Here is an 18,299-nt window from a genome sequence, read left to right on the forward strand (position 1 = left end):
AATGCAGCACCTTATTTAGATGGAACTTTACAACTGACAACCACTGGTCGAATAGCAAAGAAAAACATATTAAAATATCTCTACTCGCTTTATTTTATACATGCAAAAACATTTTTTATTAGTTTGACAAAAATAAAAAAGTTAGATCAAATTAGTAAAGATTGTATAGTGTTGATGGTTTATTTCATAATAATGACTTGTTCCACCCTGGACTATAATTATTGAACAGATTTTATCCATCTGACATATTCTGTATATACACTGAGTTTACTCTATTGATCTTATTCTGTATTTGTGTTGATGTGGTTCCATTTCTTTCTGTCTGAGTTGAGAACAACTGTAACAAGGAGAAACAATTTCTCACTGGTATTAATAAAGATTTTTGAATCTTACCAAGCAAAATACACATTTCATACAGTTTTAACTAGGTAAACATTTGACTTTTATCTTGTGATTTTAGTCAAATTAATTTTTACTCTGTACATTAAACTGTGACTTTATACCACAGTTTTTAGTTGTTCTGCAAAACTTTCTGCCATTAAAAGAAAAAAGTTATGTCGTTACAATATTTTTCTTAAAGAAAAAGTCACTTTACTTTGTGAGATAAATTAAATAAGACGTAAGGTTTATGATTACAATTAGCATTGTTTTATACATTTTCCAATACTGTACGAAATGGCTTTTGCCTACAATGACAAATAAAATCATAATCCACAAGACAAAAACAGCTTTTTAACCTGAACATTTTAAACATGTTAAACACTTTTTAATTCTCTTCTGAAGATGTTTTAATTAACTTAACACCCACTGATTGATGAACGCACCGTGTCAGACGTGAATGTTGCATGCGTGGTGACGTAACTGCGTTGTCTCTTCTGATTGGTCGGTCCAGTTATTGGTCATTGATCCAAGATGGCGCCCACCCTGGTGGAGCATGTTGTCGCAGATGCAGGAGCGTTTTTAAAGAAAGCTCCTCTGCAGGTGAGAAATCTTTACTGTTGTAATAAAATAATCTGATTAATGCTAATAGAACGTATCAGATAGTGTGTTTTTGTGTTTAGACTGTCCGATTGTGGACAGTGAAGATGACTGTGGTGGAGGCCTAAAGCTTCGTCACAGTCACATTAAACCTCATCAAATTCCGTTTTTATTCACAGACAAAAGTCTTTATTTCTTAGTATAGTCCAGCAACTTATTATTATTGTCAGTAATCACAGTTGAAGCGGTGACACAGACAAAAGTCTTTATTTCTTAGTATAGTCCAGCAACTTATTATTATTGTCAGTAATCACAGTTGAAGCGGTGACACAGACAAAAGTCTTTATTTCTTAGTATAGTCCAGCAACTTATTATTATTATTCAGTAATCACAGTTGAAGCGGTGACACAGACAAACGTCTTTATTTCTTAGTATAGTCCAGCAACTTATTATTATTGTCAGTAATCACAGTTGAAGCGGTGACACAGACAAACGTCTTTATTTCTTAGTATAGTCCAGCAACTTATTATTATTGTCAGTAATCACAGTTGAAGCGGTGACACAGACAAACGTCTTTATTTCTTAGTATAGTCCAGCAACTTATTATTATTGTCAGTAATCACAGTTGAAGCGGTGACACAGACAAAAGTCTTTATTTCTTAGTATAGTCCAGCAACTTATTATTATTATTCAGTAATCACAGTTGAAGCGGTGACACAGACAAACGTCTTTATTTCTTAGTATAGTCCAGCAACTTATTATTATTGTCAGTAATCACAGTTGAAGCGGTGACACAGACAAAAGTCTTTATTTCTTAGTATAGTCCAGCAACTTATTATTATTGTCAGTAATCACAGTTGAAGCGGTGACACAGACAAAAGTCTTTATTTCTTAGTATAGTCCAGCAACTTATTATTATTGTCAGTAATCACAGTTGAAGCGGTGACACAGACAAACGTCTTTATTTCTTAGTATAGTCCAGCAACTTATTATTATTGTCAGTAATCACAGTTGAAGCGGTGACACAGACAAAAGTCTTTATTTCTTAGTATAGTCCAGCAACTTATTATTATTATTCAGTAATCACAGTTGAAGCGGTGACACAGACAAAAGTCTTTATTTCTTAGTATAGTCCAGCAACTTATTATTATTGTCAGTAATCACAGTTGAAGCGGTGACACAGACAAAAGTCTTTATTTCTTAGTATAGTCCAGCAACTTATTATTATTATTCAGTAATCACAGTTGAAGCGGTGACACAGACAAAAGTCTTTATTTCTTAGTATAGTCCAGCAACTTATTATTATTGTCAGTAATCACAGTTGAAGCGGTGACACAGACAAACGTCTTTATTTCTTAGTATAGTCCAGCAACTTATTATTATTATTCAGTAATCACAGTTGAAGCGGTGACACAGACAAAAGTCTTTATTTCTTAGTATAGTCCAGCAACTTATTATTATTATTCAGTAATCACAGTTGAAGCGGTGACACAGACAAAAGTCTTTATTTCTTAGTATAGTCCAGCAACTTATTATTATTATTCAGTAATCACAGTTGAAGCGGTGACACAGACAAAAGTCTTTATTTCTTAGTATAGTCCAGCAACTTATTATTATTATTCAGTAATCACAGTTGAAGCGGTGACACAGACAAAGTCTTTATTTCTTAGTATAGTCCAGCAACTTATTATTATTATTCAGTAATCACAGTTGAAGCGGTGACACAGACAAAAGTCTTTATTTCTTAGTATAGTCCAGCAACTTATTATTATTGTCAGTAATCACAGTTGAAGCGGTGACACAGACAAACGTCTTTATTTCTTAGTATAGTCCAGCAACTTATTATTATTATTCAGTAATCACAGTTGAAGCGGTGACACAGACAAACGTCTTTATTTCTTAGTATAGTCCAGCAACTTATTATTATTGTCAGTAATCACAGTTGAAGCGGTGACACAGACAAAAGTCTTTATTTCTTAGTATAGTCCAGCAACTTATTATTATTATTCAGTAATCACAGTTGAAGCGGTGACACAGACAAAAGTCTTTATTTCTTAGTATAGTCCAGCAACTTATTATTATTATTCAGTAATCACAGTTGAAGCGGTGACACAGACAAAAGTCTTTATTTCTTAGTATAGTCCAGCAACTTATTATTATTGTCAGTAATCACAGTTGAAGCGGTGACACAGACAAACGTCTTTATTTCTTAGTATAGTCCAGCAACTTATTATTATTATTCAGTAATCACAGTTGAAGCGGTGACACAGACAAACGTCTTTATTTCTTAGTATAGTCCAGCAACTTATTATTATTGTCAGTAATCACAGTTGAAGCGGTGACACAGACAAAAGTCTTTATTTCTTAGTATAGTCCAGCAACTTATTATTATTATTCAGTAATCACAGTTGAAGCGGTGACACAGACAAAAGTCTTTATTTCTTAGTATAGTCCAGCAACTTATTATTATTATTCAGTAATCACAGTTGAAGCGGTGACACAGACAAAAGTCTTTATTTCTTAGTATAGTCCAGCAACTTATTATTATTATTCAGTAATCACAGTTGAAGCGGTGACACAGACAAAAGTCTTTATTTCTTAGTATAGTCCAGCAACTTATTATTATTATTCAGTAATCACAGTTGAAGCGGTGACACAGACAAACGTCTTTATTTCTTAGTATAGTCCAGCAACTTATTATTATTGTCAGTAATCACAGTTGAAGCGGTGACACAGACAAACGTCTTTATTTCTTAGTATAGTCCAGCAACTTATTATTATTATTCAGTAATCACAGTTGAAGCGGTGACACAGACAAAAGTCTTTATTTCTTAGTATAGTCCAGCAACTTATTATTATTATTCAGTAATCACAGTTGAAGCGGTGACACAGACAAAAGTCTTTATTTCTTAGTATAGTCCAGCAACTTATTATTATTCAGTAATCACAGTTGAAGCGGTGACACAGACAAAAGTCTTTATTTCTTAGTATAGTCCAGCAACTTATTATTATTCAGTAATCACAGTTGAAGCGGTGACACAGACAAAAGTCTTTATTTCTTAGTATAGTCCAGCAACTTATTATTATTATTCAGTAATCACAGTTGAAGCGGTGACACAGACAAAAGTCTTTATTTCTTAGTATAGTCCAGCAACTTATTATTATTATTCAGTAATCACAGTTGAAGCGGTGACACAGACAAAAGTCTTTATTTCTTAGTATAGTCCAGCAACTTATTATTATTCAGTAATCACAGTTGAAGCGGTGACACAGACAAACGTCTTTATTTCTTAGTATAGTCCAGCAACTTATTATTATTCAGTAATCACAGTTGAAGCGGTGACACAGACGCTGACAAATGTGTTCGATTATAGAAATCAGTATAAAGTATTGTTGCTACACCAAATAAAGTAAAATAAAGGAATATTTCACGTTATTCATATTCAGTCACAGTTTGGGAAGTGGCTTTTACGGCCACTGATTTTACTTTTATCATAGCATGTGGGAGTAGACTGCAGTTTTTTTAACAATAAGTAGAAATGATTCAGACTCTGATTGATTTTAGTGTGTGAGTGTGAAGGTTTATTCCTGATGTCAAAAAACTGTGTTTGTTTGTGTTGTAGGATATCGGCAAAAACATCTACACCCTGAAGGATGTGGTGGACGAGATCAGAGACAAACCCACCAGGAGGAGTCTGGCCTTTTTGCCGTACCAGCTCATCTTCAGAGAACCACATCCCGAACACGTCAGACACGGTAACTTAACTACACCTGAACACGTCAGACGCGGTAACTTAACTACACCTGAACACGTCAGACGCGGTAACTTAACTACACCTGAACACGTCAGACACGGTAACTTAACTACACCTGAACACGTCAGACGCGGTAACTTAACTACACCTGAACACGTCAGACGCTGTAACTTAACTACACCTGAACACGTCAGACGCGGTAACTTAACTACACCCGAACACGTCAGACGCTGTAACTTAACTACACCTGAACACGTCAGACGCGGTAACTTAACTACACCTGAACACGTCAGACACGGTAACTTAACTACACCTGAACACGTCAGACACGGTAACTTAACTACACCTGAACACGTCAGACGCTGTAACTTAACTACACCCGAACACGTCAGACGCTGTAACTTAACTACACCCGAACACGTCAGACGCTGTAACTTAACTACACCCGAACACGTCAGACGCTGTAACTTAACTACACCGAACACGTCAGACGCTGTAACTTAACTACACCCGAACACGTCAGACGCTGTAACTTAACTACACCCGAACACGTCAGACGCTGTAACTTAACTACACCCGAACACGTCAGACGCTTTACTTAAACACCCGAACACGTCAGACGCTGTAACTTAACTACACCCGAACACGTCAGACGCTGTAACTTAACTACACCTGAACACGTCAGACGCTGTAACTTAACTACACCCGAACACGTCAGACGCTGTAACTTAACTACACCTGAACACGTCAGACGCTGTAACTTAACTACACCTGAACACGTCAGACGCTGTAACTTAACTACACCTGAACACGTCAGACGCGGTAACTTAACTACACCTGAACACGTCAGACGCTGTAACTTAACTACACCTGAACACGTCAGACACGGTAACCAAACTGCACCTGAACACGTCAGACACGGTAACCAAACTGCACCTGAACACGTCAGACGCTGTAACAAAACAAGAACACATCAGACACGTTTCAGAAGTAGTTTTTCCTTCCCTCTCTATATCTCTTTACCTTTTCTGTTACTTTTATAAATACAGCCGGGAACTTGTGTCTGACACGTTGATGTCTTTGTGTTCAGTGACTGAGTTCTCCAAGAAGACTGGAGACTACCCGAGTCTTTCAGCAACTGATATCAAGGTCCTGGCTCTGACCTACCAGCTGGAACTGGAGCATGTCGGCTCCCAACACCTGAGGAGAGAACCGGAGGTCAAGGTACCTGCTGAACAAACACTACTTACAGAACCAGCCAGAAAATCACTGACTTGTTTTTTTCCTCTCTGGATGTTGAACTAAGCTAAGAGTTTCCCCCCGTATCCAGTCTTAGTGCTAAGTTGGGCTAAACATGGTGTTTGGGGATTGACTCACTTTAACTCGTTTATTAAACACAGTCAGATTCAGCTGATTGAATCTGTTCAAACATTTTCTGTTTCAGGTTAATATCCAGTTCACACAGCGCCACCCAGAGACGCCTGTTAATGTTGCAGGCTTCCACTTTCCCTCCAAGGTATCCAAACCTGATGGTTCATCTGCAGGTTCTTTATCATGAATTGTATAACATTGTTATTAAACTGTGAAATCAATGCTGTATTTTTTCGTGTCTGCAGAAACCTGTAGACGGTTTGAGCAGCAGGCCGACTCAGACAGACACATCAGCTGACACTGAACAGTTTAACAGCTTCCAGTTCTGGAGGGAGCCGCTGCCGTCCATCGACGGCGACCTGCTGAAGTTACTGGTCAGTCAGACCAACAATAACCCTCTCTCTTCTTCTCTAGAAACACTTGTGGTTATACAGTGGTGTTAGTGGAGCATCTTCCTTAGTCCAGAGACACTTTAACCAACAGGTTCCTTCATTAGTGAAGCAGTAAATGCAGAAACAGGAGAAGCTGCTGCTGGACGTTTTCTACACTCATGACTTACTGAGGACAAACAGAGTGTAGAGAATCACCGGATTTTACCCAAAGTAGAGTCTCTCTGATGTTCTCTATGTAGAGTTTAACACGTTAGGGTTCAGGACAGACAGGGTTAGATTCTGATTGGATTTATTCCAGCTGATACAGACCCTCAGGTGTGGCGTGGGATATCTCAAATTTTTAGTTCTAGTTTACATTAAGTTGTTATTAAATCTGTTACTGTTGCTTTTCAGGAACCGGTGGAGGTTTTAAGTTCCAACAACAAACAGAAACAGACGGACCAACAGACAGTGGACAGTGACGAGTTTAACAGCTTCCGGTTCTGGAGAGAACCGGTGCCGTCTGTCGATGACAGCCTGCTGGATTTACTGGTGAGTTCTAATCCGGTTTTTCTGTCGTTACTAATTTGTTTATCTCTGTTTGCCAAGGAGGTTAAGTGGTTTTTAATTAGTTCTAAGGTTACAGAAAATTAAGAACAAGTTACTCATTCTGCTAATACAGGACAAACAACAAAACACACAAATTTACAGTAAGAAAATACTGTGATTAAATTCTGCTCAGACCTGTAAGAATGAAGGTCGTGATTCATGATTTGATGCTGGTTTGTTCGCAGAGAGTCGACAGCACTTCAGTGTCTAACGCATCACCTGAGGCAGATGACCAACCAGACGACGAGGACAAAGAGAACGAGCCTAAAGAGGAGGAGGAGGAGGAGGAGGAGGAGGATGATGATGATGATGATGGAGGAGGGTGGATCACTCCAAGTAACATTAAAGAAGTGAAGATGGACTCTGCTGATTGGACGTCTCCTGCTGGCGTCAGAGTCGGATGTCTGACGACCGACTTCGCCATGCAGGTAACAGACTTCTCGAATCTGTCACAGATTTCACCTGGAAGCAACTTTTCACCGATTAATTAACAATAATTCTAATAAAAATATGAATGAATGGTGTTATGTTGTTTATTTTCACTGACAGGACTTTATTAGACATGAATCAGTACAACAGCCCTTCTGTCACACTGCTCGTTATAAGGCTCAGTATAATTGTAAGTTACGTCTATTATTAAGCTTATTAAGGAGGTGATGTCCTGGACTCCATCAGTCAGAGCTGTTCCTAATATTCTGAACCCCTCAGGTTTGTGAATGAAATGGATACCACTGACTGTAACGCAGCACAGTCTGTGTTTTGATCAGCATGGTTATTAGTTACAGGTTAATCTAAAGAGAACATCTTATTCGTGCAGAACGTTCTGATTCAGATCGGGCTCCACATCCTCTCCGTTAACGGGATGGTGATCAAACAGGCGAGGAACTATGTCCTGAGGTGTCACGCCTGCTTCAAGTGAGTAACAAACTATCACACACAGCGTAAAACAGACCTAAAGTTCTGTACAACAGGGCCCCTCTAAAGTCCAAAACCCAAGAACCTTCAAATTCTTAAACAGTTCTAATGGGTCTAAAAAAGTATTGATGATTTAACGGTTAATGTTTAGTTCAGTTGATTTTCAAGTCAAGTCTGTGAATGTGACAAATTATTGCTCCTTTTAACAAACCTCGACTGTAGCTGTTAATTCCTCGTCAGTCACACGTGCAGCTTAACTGAAAGTGTTTTTGAATTTCAGGACGACCAGTAACATGAACAAAGTTTTCTGTCCTCACTGTGGAAACAAGACTCTGAAGAAGCTGGCGGTGACGGTCAGCGAGGACGGCAGCATGCAGATGCATTTCTCCAAAAATCCCAAAGTGCTGAACCCCAGAGGACTCAGGGTGAGACAGATATTCACAGGTTCTTTAGGTTTTATTTTTGTACAGGTTTTATATTCAGTATTTGTACTTACTTTTGTGTACGTTGTTGCTTGATAAGTTAAATACAGTATTTCCCCAGAAAATTAAACACAAAGACAAACAGAATAAGTTTATAATACAAGTTTGGAACCATTTGATGTAGTAAATCATTTTCCCACTTTACGTCTCCATTGTTTGGTTTTCATGAGTCACAGTAAACTTTGGGATAATTTGTTGCCACTATTACACATAAAACACTGTTTATTAATGTTATTAAAAAAGTCTAATAATCCATTTAAGGACCTCAAACTGCCACGTTAATCTGCAGTTCGCGTGTTGACCTCCTGGGTTGTTTGTTTCAGCACTCGCTGCCTCTGCCTCACGGAGGGAAACACGGCAACAACCCGCACCTGGTGGAGGACCAGCGTTTCCCCCAGCAGAGAGTCTCCCGAAAGGCTCGTCAGAAGACCAACGTCTTCGACCCAGACTACGTGGCCGGAGGCTCGCCCTTCTGCGAGAACGACATCTACAGTCGAGCTGCTAACCTGCAGATCAGAGACGGCCAGTGTGGAGGCGGCAGGAGGCGAGGAAACCCCAACACCGCCCGGAAGAAGTTCGTCAAAAAGAAGTAGAGCGGACGAACACAGGAAGCGGCGTCATCAGATTTAATGTTCCATTAAAAAAACTGTACATGTGGTTTTCAACTTTGACCCTGTTGACGACAGCTCCTGCAGAAACAGTGGAATGAGCCTTTAAATACAGCAACTTGAAAACTGATAGAAACTCTAGTGTTAAATCCTTTATCAGCATAATGTTCGTTAATGACCAGTACATTGAAATTTTGACTTCAGTCAAATGAAACACGAGAATCTGCTCAGTATTTTTATTGTTTAGTGTTTCCTATTAAATGGGTCATTTATTATATCTGCTCCTCAGATCCTGTAAAGGAACAGTCCACTGTTTAAATAAACTCGGCACGTGACTCAGACTGAGCTGCTGCAGCTGGATTCTATTGAGATTCTATTGTTTTTCTCTCCTGATACAGTGAAGTTAAGTTTCCCTCTGCTTTGAGTCTTTGTGCTAAGCTAGGCTAACAGTTTCCCCTCTGCTTCCAGATTATTATTATTATTATTGTTGTTGTTATAAACTGCAGAGTAATGTCGACAATGTCCTTCAAGGACCATAAAATCGAATATTAAACTTCTAATAATGGGAATAAGAATTTATTTTGTAATTTTAATGTGAAATTTTTTGGAGTGAAACTATTGTATCACAAAATTGAAATACTCAAAGTAACTGAAGTACACTACTTGAGTAACTATTTTCCACCTTCAGACTGAGACTAAAGAAAACATCCATCCTTAGTAGCTTCTTACTCTCATTGAAATGTGTCAAGCAGAAGAGATGATTCCAGTTTTCCTTCTGGTAATAGTCACTGTTCACATCATCATGGATGGATCTGAGTGTTTCTACTTCAGTGGGTCGCAGGACCCAGAATATAACAACTTTGACCATATGCTGCAGTGGAAGGTCAGAAAACAGCTGCAACGACTAAAGAAATCATAGCTCTAAGATGAACCCATTCGACCTCAAGTGGGAATCAGCATGTTTAATCCAGTTTATAGTCCCGAAACTGTTCACACACACATTTTAACAACCCAGACACCGAACAACAGAAAATTTAAACTCGATTCAAGTCAGGCGAAAATTAGCTGATCGACACAAATTGTGACTGTTACTCCAAAGAAAACTCTTCGTCCTGTATCGTCGCTTCCTCTCGTTCCTCAGACTTGGGCTCTGTCAGTCCAGAGACCGGCTCAGATTCAGGGTCTCTGGAACCAGAAAGGCTCAGTGTGGGGTCTGGATCCGTTACTGGTACGTTGCGTTCTGTCTCAAAAGTCAGGTTGCCAAGCTCAGTGCTGATGTCAAGCTCCAGTGCTGGTGCCGGCGCCAATGTCTCTTTCTGTGGAAGCACAAAGCGCAGAGGCTCGAGAACCACAGCAAGGTCGATGGAGCCCAAGCTGCCGTACCTGTGCAGCTGAGTCGCAGGAACACCTGCAAAAGAACACGGCATAAGACTCAGAAGAACCAGACTCACAATTCTGCCAGGAATGTTGACGGGTCACGGGAGTTTTCCTAGCTCTCAAGAGCTGAAGATCTTTTCTCTTTCTTTTGAAAAGGTTTTTAATGAACAAATTGGGCCCTGAACGTGCACTGATGTGACAACGGACAAACATTTAAAACTGTTTCTTTGAGTCCTCACCCAGGATGAGAGCGAGCTGAGCTGGAGAAAACAGGACCTGCAGACAGCGGTTGAGGAACGGCAGCAGGTCTTCAGCATAGGAACTGCAGAACTGGATGAACAATTCCTTCTCTCTGCTGCTGAAGGCCGACTCTTCGGCCCGGTGAAACACCAAAATCTGACGGGTCACCTGATGGAAACAAGACCAGCAACACTCAACACATCAATCCAGACCTCACAAGTAAGAACAGCCACACCAACACAAACACAGACTGTCCAAATGTCCAGACTTTAAGTTCTTAGTGGGACGTCTCATCAAGTCCAAGAGGGACCTCAAACGGGCTTCCACTGGACTTCATGAGACTGTAGTAGGATGGACAACATGGATGTACAGCAGCGGTCCCCAACCTTTTTTGCACCCCGGACCAGTTTAATGTCAGACAATATTTTCACGACCGGCCTTTAAAGTGTGGCGGATAAATACAACAAAATAAAAAGATAGGATGATTTTCCTAAATATCTAGGGGTTTTGGATCAAAATGAAGTGGTGAAGCAGTTTTAAAGGCTTCATTGTCTCATTAGAGAGCCGGTCGCTGTATATTCTGCTGAGCGGACTTGGTGCGTGGGAACCACCTGTCGCTATAAATCCATATTTCCAGTCGGGCTTCTGTGAAGTCGTAGGTTCTTCTTCTGTCTCCTCACTGGCTCCTTTACCCTGCGCAAAAAACTTTCCAAAGACGTTTGACCTTTGTTCATCTTGCTAGTTTGGGGTAATGTCTGATGTGTTATGTGCTCACCATTTTCAGACCATCTTCCAGACTTGCGGTGACGTCCTGTGCTGCTCCGATTGGGCAGCAGAGCCGCAGGTCGTTGAAGGCGGTCAGGATGTTGTTAAGGAAGCAGGCCAGCGGCTGGAACTCCAACAGGGACATTGGGGGCTGCAGGGTGCCGGGCTGAGTGCTTGGGGCCACGGGGGGGATGGTCCCTGCCAGCACTGAGGGCAGGGCGATGAGCGTGTACAGGTTCATGTCCTCCTGGAACTTCTCCACCGCCTCCTGCACGGCTCTGCTGAACGTCTCCGTGGCCACCTGCTGGAACATGGGCGCCAGCAGTCCGCGGAAGTCTGCCCCCACCCTGCTGAAAGACAGGCCGAAGTACATGCACTGACCCAGCAGGGAGTCCAGGCGGCTCCCCACGCCCCGCTGCAGGTCCCTTTCTAAAGTGTCCAGGAACTCCGCCACCTTCTGCACCACCCAGCCGTGGAAGATGGCGCTCTCGTTCACCATCACTTGCTCACCGCTGGGGGGCACCAGGGGGTCCTCGTCAGAGAAGATGGCCCTGTACTGGGTGATGATGTCGAACAGGTGCACTCTGCAGGCCTCGATGGTTTTGGTGATGTGGAAGTAAGGGTCGTCTTCGGGGATGGTGGCTAGGATGGAGTTCAGCCAGGTGCTGCGGGCCTGCAGGAACTTCACCCGCAGTTCCGCCTCCGTGAACACGTCCATCCGTCGCAGGTAACCTATCACGCGCAGGCACACGGGAAGCTGCGAGTTGCTGCGTAGCTGCTGCAACAGCTGGTTGAGCATCAGCTGAGTCGACTGACGGACTTCACGCACGATTCCCTGAGGAAACAAGACATCGATCATTAACATGTGGACGCCGAGTCGATCGATTAGTCACGTCGGTCATTTCAAATCTGAACTCTATGACGTCAGTTTTCTGACACAGTCCACTGAACATGTGCAGGTTGCACCGTGGCTGAAGACTCCCAGAGTCCAAGTGGAACCAACAGAACGTGCTTCTCCTGGACTAACCTGTTACATGAAGACTCACCTGGATGACTGGGAGCGACGAGTGTTTCTTCTCCATCCTCTTGACGTACGCTGCCAGCTCCAGAGCCTCCTCATAGTAACCGTTTCGGACGCAGGTGTCCATGAGCTGAGGGATCTCCAGGATCTCCAGAATCTCCGTGTGCCGGTTCAGCGTGAGGCTGTTCATCCGACGACTGGCTCCGATCTCCTCCGCCTTCTTCATGAACCCCCTGAAAGCAAACAAACACCACTTGTGTGACTTGTGATCATTTTTGTTCTAATCTGGTGACATTGATTATTAGAGAAAACAATCGGCAGAAAGATGAACTAGAATATTATTTGGATGCTTTGAATGCACTTTCCTAATCACACTTACATCCTACCATACTACATACTTCCCACATCAGATGATAACAACCTGCAGTATTTTTCGATTCTGTACAGTATTTTACATCAGGATCAAAAAGATGATGTGAATTTTAATCCTGTCTGCTGAATTATTCTGTCTTATTTATGTACTTTTACTTCTTGATAATGCAGTACTTTTACTTCTTGATAATGCAGTACTTTTACTTCTTGATAATGCAGTACCTTTACTGCTTGATAATGCAGTACAGTACCTTTACTTCTTGATAATGCAGTACCTTTACTTCTTGATAATGCAGTACTTTTACTTCTTGATAATTCAGTACTTTTACTTCTTGATAATGCAGTACAGTACCTTTACTTCTTGATAATGCAGTACCTTTACTTCTGATACATGCAGTACTTTACTTCTTGATAATGCAGTACTTTACTTTGATAATGCAGTACTTTTACTTTCTTTATAATGCAGTACTTTTACTTCTTGATAATGCAGTACTTTTACTTCTTGATAATGCAGTACCTTTACTTCTTGATAATTCAGTACTTGTACTTCTTGATAATGCAGTACCTTTACTTCTTGATAATGCAGTACTTTTACTTCTTGATAATGCAGTACCTTTACTTCTTGATAATGCAGTACTTTTACTTCTTGATAATGCAGTACCTTTACTTCTTGATAATGCAGTACCTTTACTTCTTGATAATGCAGTACTTTTACTTCTTGATAATGCAGTACTTTTACTTCTTGATAATGCAGTACCTTTACTTCTTGATAATGCAGTACTTTACTTCTTGATAATGCATACTTTACTTCTTGATAATGCAGTACTTTTACTTCTTGATAATGCAGTACTTTACTTGATAATGCAGTACTTTTACTTCTTGATAATGCAGTACTTTACTTCTTGATAATGCAGTACCTTTACTTCTTGATATGCAGTACCTTTACTTCTTGATAATGCAGTACTTTACTTCTTTGATAATGCAGTACTTTTACTTCTTGATAATGCAGTACTTTTACTTTATAATGCTATTTACTTATAATGCAGTACTTTTTACTTCTTATATGCAGCAGTACTTTACTTGATAATGCAGTACTTTTACTTCTTGATAATGCAGTACTTTTACTTCTTGATAATGCAGTACTTTTACTTCTTGATAATGCAGTACTTTTACTTCTTGATAATGCAGTACTTTTACTTGATAATGCAGTACTTTTACTTCTTGATAATGCAGTACCTTTACTTCTTGATAATGCAGTACTTTTACTTCTTGATAATGCAGTACCTTTACTTCTTGATAATGCAGTACCTTTACTTCTTGATAATGCAGTACCTTTACTTCTTGATAATGCAGTACTTTTACTTCTTGATAATGCAGTACTTTTACTTCTTGATAATGCAGTACTTTTACTTGATAATGCAGTACTTTTACTTCTTGATAATGCAGTACTTTTACTTCTTGATAATGCAGTACTTTTACTTTATAATGCAGTACCTTTACTTCTTGATAATGCAGTACTTTTACTTCTTGATAATGCAGTACCTTTACTTCTTGATAATGCAGTAATTTTACTTCTTGATAATGCAGTAGTTTTACTTTATAATGCAGTACTTTTACTTCTTGATAATGCAGTACCTTTACTTCTTGATAATGCAGTACTTTTACTTCTTGATAATGCAGTACTTTTACTTTATAATGCAGTACCTTTACTTCTTGATAATGCAGTACTTTTACTTTATAATGCAGTACTTTTACTTCTTGATAATGCAGTACTTTTACTTCTTGATAATGCAGTACTTTTACTTCTTGATAATGCAGTACCTTTACTTCTTGATAATGCAGTACTTTTACTTCTTGATAATGCAGTACCTTTACTTCTTGATAATGCAGTACCTTTACTGCTTGATAATGCAGTACAGTACCTTTACTTCTTGATAATGCAGTACTTTTACTTTATAATGCAGTACCTTTACTTCTTGATAATGCAGTACTTTTACTTTATAATGCAGTACTTTTACTTCTTGATAATGCAGTACTTTTACTTCTTGATAATGCAGTACCTTTACTTCTTGATAATGCAGTACTTTTACTTCTTGATAATGCAGTACTTTTACTTCTTGATAATGCAGTACTTTTACTTGATAATGCAGTACTTTTACTTCTTGATAATGCAGTACTTTTACTTCTTGATAATGCAGTACCTTTACTTCTTGATGATGCAGTACCTTTACTTCTTGATAATGCAGTACCTTTTACTTCTGATAATGCAGTACTTTTACTTCTTGATAATGCAGTACTTTTACTTCTTGATAATGCAGTACTTTTACTTCTTGATAATGCAGTACTTTTACTTGATAATGCAGTACTTTTACTTCTTGATAATGCAGTACCTTTTACTTCTTGATAATGCAGTACTTTTACTTCTTGATAATGCAGTACTTTTACTTCTTGATAATGCAGTACTTTTACTTGATAATGCAGTACTTTTACTTCTTGATAATGCAGTACCTTACTTCTTTGATAATGCCGTAGTACCTTTACTTCTTGATATGCAGTACCTTTACTTCTTGATAATGAGTACCTTTACTTCTTGATAATGCAGTACTTTACTTCTTGATAATGCAGTACCTTTACTTCTGATAAGCTGCAGTTACCTTGACTTCTTGATAATGCCAGTACCTTTACTCTTGATAATGCAGTACTTTTTACTTTCTGATAATGCAGTACTTTTACTTCTTGATAATGCAGTACTTTTACTCTGATAATGCAGGTACTTTTAATTTCTTGATAATGCAGTACTTTTACTTCTTGATAATGCAGTACTTTTACTTTATAATGCAGTACTTTTACTTCTTGATAATGCAGTACTTTTACTTCTTGATAATGCAGTACCTTTACTTCTTGATAATGCAGTAATTTTACTTCTTGATAATGCAGTAGTTTTACTTTATAATGCAGTACTTTTACTTCTTGATAATGCAGTACCTTTACTTCTTGATAATGCAGTACTTTTACTTCTTGATAATGCAGTACTTTTACTTTATAATGCAGTACCTTTACTTCTTGATAATGCAGTACTTTTACTTTATAATGCAGTACTTTTACTTCTTGATAATGCAGTACTTTTACTTCTTGATAATGCAGTACTTTTACTTCTTGATAATGCAGTACCTTTACTTCTTGATAATGCAGTACTTTTACTTCTTGATAATGCAGTACCTTTACTTCTTGATAATGCAGTACCTTTACTGCTTGATAATGCAGTACAGTACCTTTACTTCTTGATAATGCAGTACTTTTACTTTATAATGCAGTACCTTTACTTCTTGATAATGCAGTACTTTTACTTTATAATGCAGTACTTTTACTTCTTGATAATGCAGTACTTTTACTTCTTGATAATGCAGTACCTTTACTTCTTGATAATGCAGTACTTTTACTTCTTGATAATGCAGTACTTTTACTTCTTGATAATGCAGTACCTTTACTTCTTGATAATGCAGTACCTTTACTTCTTGATAATGCAGTACTTTTACTTCTTGATAATGCAGTACTTTTACTTTATAATGCAGTACTTTTACTTCTTGATAATGCAGTACTTTTACTTCTTGATAATGCAGTACCTTTACTTCTTGATGATGCAGTACCTTTACTTCTTGATGATGCAGTACTTTTACTTCTTGATAATGCAGTACTTTTACTTGATAATGCAGTACTTTTACTTCTTGATAATGCAGTACTTTTACTTCTTGATAATGCAGTACTTTTACTTTATAATGCAGTACTTTTACTTCTTGATAATGCAGTACCTTTACTTCTTGATAATGCAGTACCTTTACTTCTTGATGATGCAGTACTTTTACTTCTTGATAATGCAGTACTTTTACTTCTTGATAATGCAGTACTTTTACTTCTTGATAATGCAGTACTTTTACTTCTTGATAATGCAGTACCTTTACTTCTTGATAATGCAGTACCTTTACTTCTTGATAATGCAGTACTTTTACTTCTTGATAATGCAGTACTTTTACTTTATAATGCAGTACTTTACTTCTTGATAATGCAGTACTTTTACTTCTTGATAATGCAGTACCTTTACTTCTTGATGATGCAGTACCTTTACTTCTTGATGATGCAGTACTTTTACTTCTTGATAATGCAGTACTTTTACTTGATAATGCAGTACTTTTACTTCTTGATAATGCAGTACTTTTACTTCTTGATAATGCAGTACTTTTACTTGATAATGCAGTACTTTTACTTCTTGATAATGCAGTACCTTTACTTCTTGATAATGCAGTACCTTTACTTCTTGATAATGCAGTACTTTTACTTCTTGATAATGCAGTACTTTTACTTCTTGATAATGCAGTACTTTTACTTTATAATGCAGTACTTTTACTTCTTGATAATGCAGTACTTTTACTTCTTGATAATGCAGTACTTTTACTTCTTGATAATGCAGTACTTTTACTTGATAATGCAGTACTTTTACTTCTTGATAATGCAGTACTTTTACTTCTTGATAATGCAGTACCTTTACTTCTTGATAATGCAGTACCTTTACTTCTTGATAATGCAGTACCTTTACTTCTTGATAATGCAGTACTTTTACTTCTTGATAATGCAGTACTTTTACTTCTTGATAATGCAGTACTTTTACTTCTTGATAATGCAGTACCTTTACTTCTTGATAATGCAGTACCTTTACTTCTTGATAATGCAGTACCTTTACTTCTTGATAATGCAGTACCTTTACTTCTTGATAATGCAGTACCTTTACTTCTTGATAATGCAGTACTTTTACTTCTTGATAATGCAGTACTTTTACAGCAGGGCAGCACCGACCTGCACTTCTCCCCGAACCCGGGCAGCTTGTCCAGCAGCCGGGACACGCTGCTCTCCACCCGGCCGAAGTCCCGGTAGATGTGCTCGGTGCAGTCCGCGGTGCGGATGAAGGTCTGGTAGTTGGAGAAAGCCAGCTCCCGGGTCTGCTGCAGGATCTGAGCCCGCTCCTCCGCCAGCCGCTCCGGCTCCCGGCTCAGCTTCTCCACCCCGAAGGAGCTGAGCTCGGACAGGTAGGCGGTGAAGTCCGGGTTGTCCCTCCAGGTGTCCGCGAAGCTGTCCTTGAAGATCGACGCCAGGATACTCTCATCCTCCACGTCCAACGCCGCCATGTTGCACAGCTCCGGTACCAAAGTCCTGCTGCCTGCGGTCTGACAGCGGTTCGTCAGAACGGGGATAATGTGGCTGCTGTGGAAAACGAATAAACGAATAAACGAATAAACGAACAAACGAATAAACTAATAAACGACACGAGAAACGTTGAATTACACGAAAATAAAACTTCAGAACCGGAAAAACAGCTGTCAACAACTTCCTCATTCAGGCTCTTCTTCTCTGGTTTAACGGAGGTTGAGCTCCACCGAGTCAGC

General features: G+C 39.0%; 2 protein-coding genes across 4 annotated transcripts; one reads left to right on the forward strand and one right to left on the reverse strand.

Moving 5' to 3' along the window:
- The first annotated feature begins 898 nt into the window (after positions 1–898).
- On the forward strand, positions 899–9,430 carry nob1 (NIN1 (RPN12) binding protein 1 homolog). Its single transcript, XM_026378437.1, has 10 exons — positions 899–981; positions 4,602–4,734; positions 5,824–5,957; positions 6,178–6,249; positions 6,350–6,478; positions 6,890–7,027; positions 7,270–7,512; positions 7,902–7,999; positions 8,280–8,424; positions 8,805–9,430. Exons 1-10 carry the CDS (start codon positions 913–915, stop codon positions 9,072–9,074), a joined length of 1,431 nt encoding a protein of 476 aa, XP_026234222.1. The 5' UTR covers positions 899–912; the 3' UTR covers positions 9,075–9,430.
- A 606-nt stretch (positions 9,431–10,036) lies between these two features.
- Positions 10,037–18,280, reverse strand: cog8 (component of oligomeric golgi complex 8). Of its 3 annotated transcripts, none has more exons than XM_026378436.2 (6): positions 18,199–18,274; positions 17,713–18,117; positions 12,518–12,725; positions 11,482–12,306; positions 10,706–10,874; positions 10,037–10,497 (listed from the first exon to the last, which is right to left on the reverse strand). In XM_026378436.2, the coding sequence occupies exons 2-6, from the start codon at positions 18,039–18,041 to the stop codon at positions 10,178–10,180; spliced, it is 1,851 nt and encodes a 616-aa protein (XP_026234221.1). In that variant the 5' UTR covers positions 18,042–18,117; positions 18,199–18,274; the 3' UTR covers positions 10,037–10,177. The 3 variants fall into 3 exon arrangements, with proteins under 3 accessions (XP_026234221.1, XP_026234220.1, XP_026234219.1); XM_026378435.2 differs by having other exon boundaries at positions 18,220–18,273; XM_026378434.2 differs by having other exon boundaries at positions 17,713–18,280.
- Positions 18,281–18,299: the final 19 nt, after the last annotated feature.

The sequence above is a fragment of the Anabas testudineus genome, chromosome 3, assembly GCF_900324465.2.
Source record: "Anabas testudineus chromosome 3, fAnaTes1.2, whole genome shotgun sequence".
Taxonomy (NCBI): domain Eukaryota; kingdom Metazoa; phylum Chordata; class Actinopteri; order Anabantiformes; family Anabantidae; genus Anabas; species Anabas testudineus.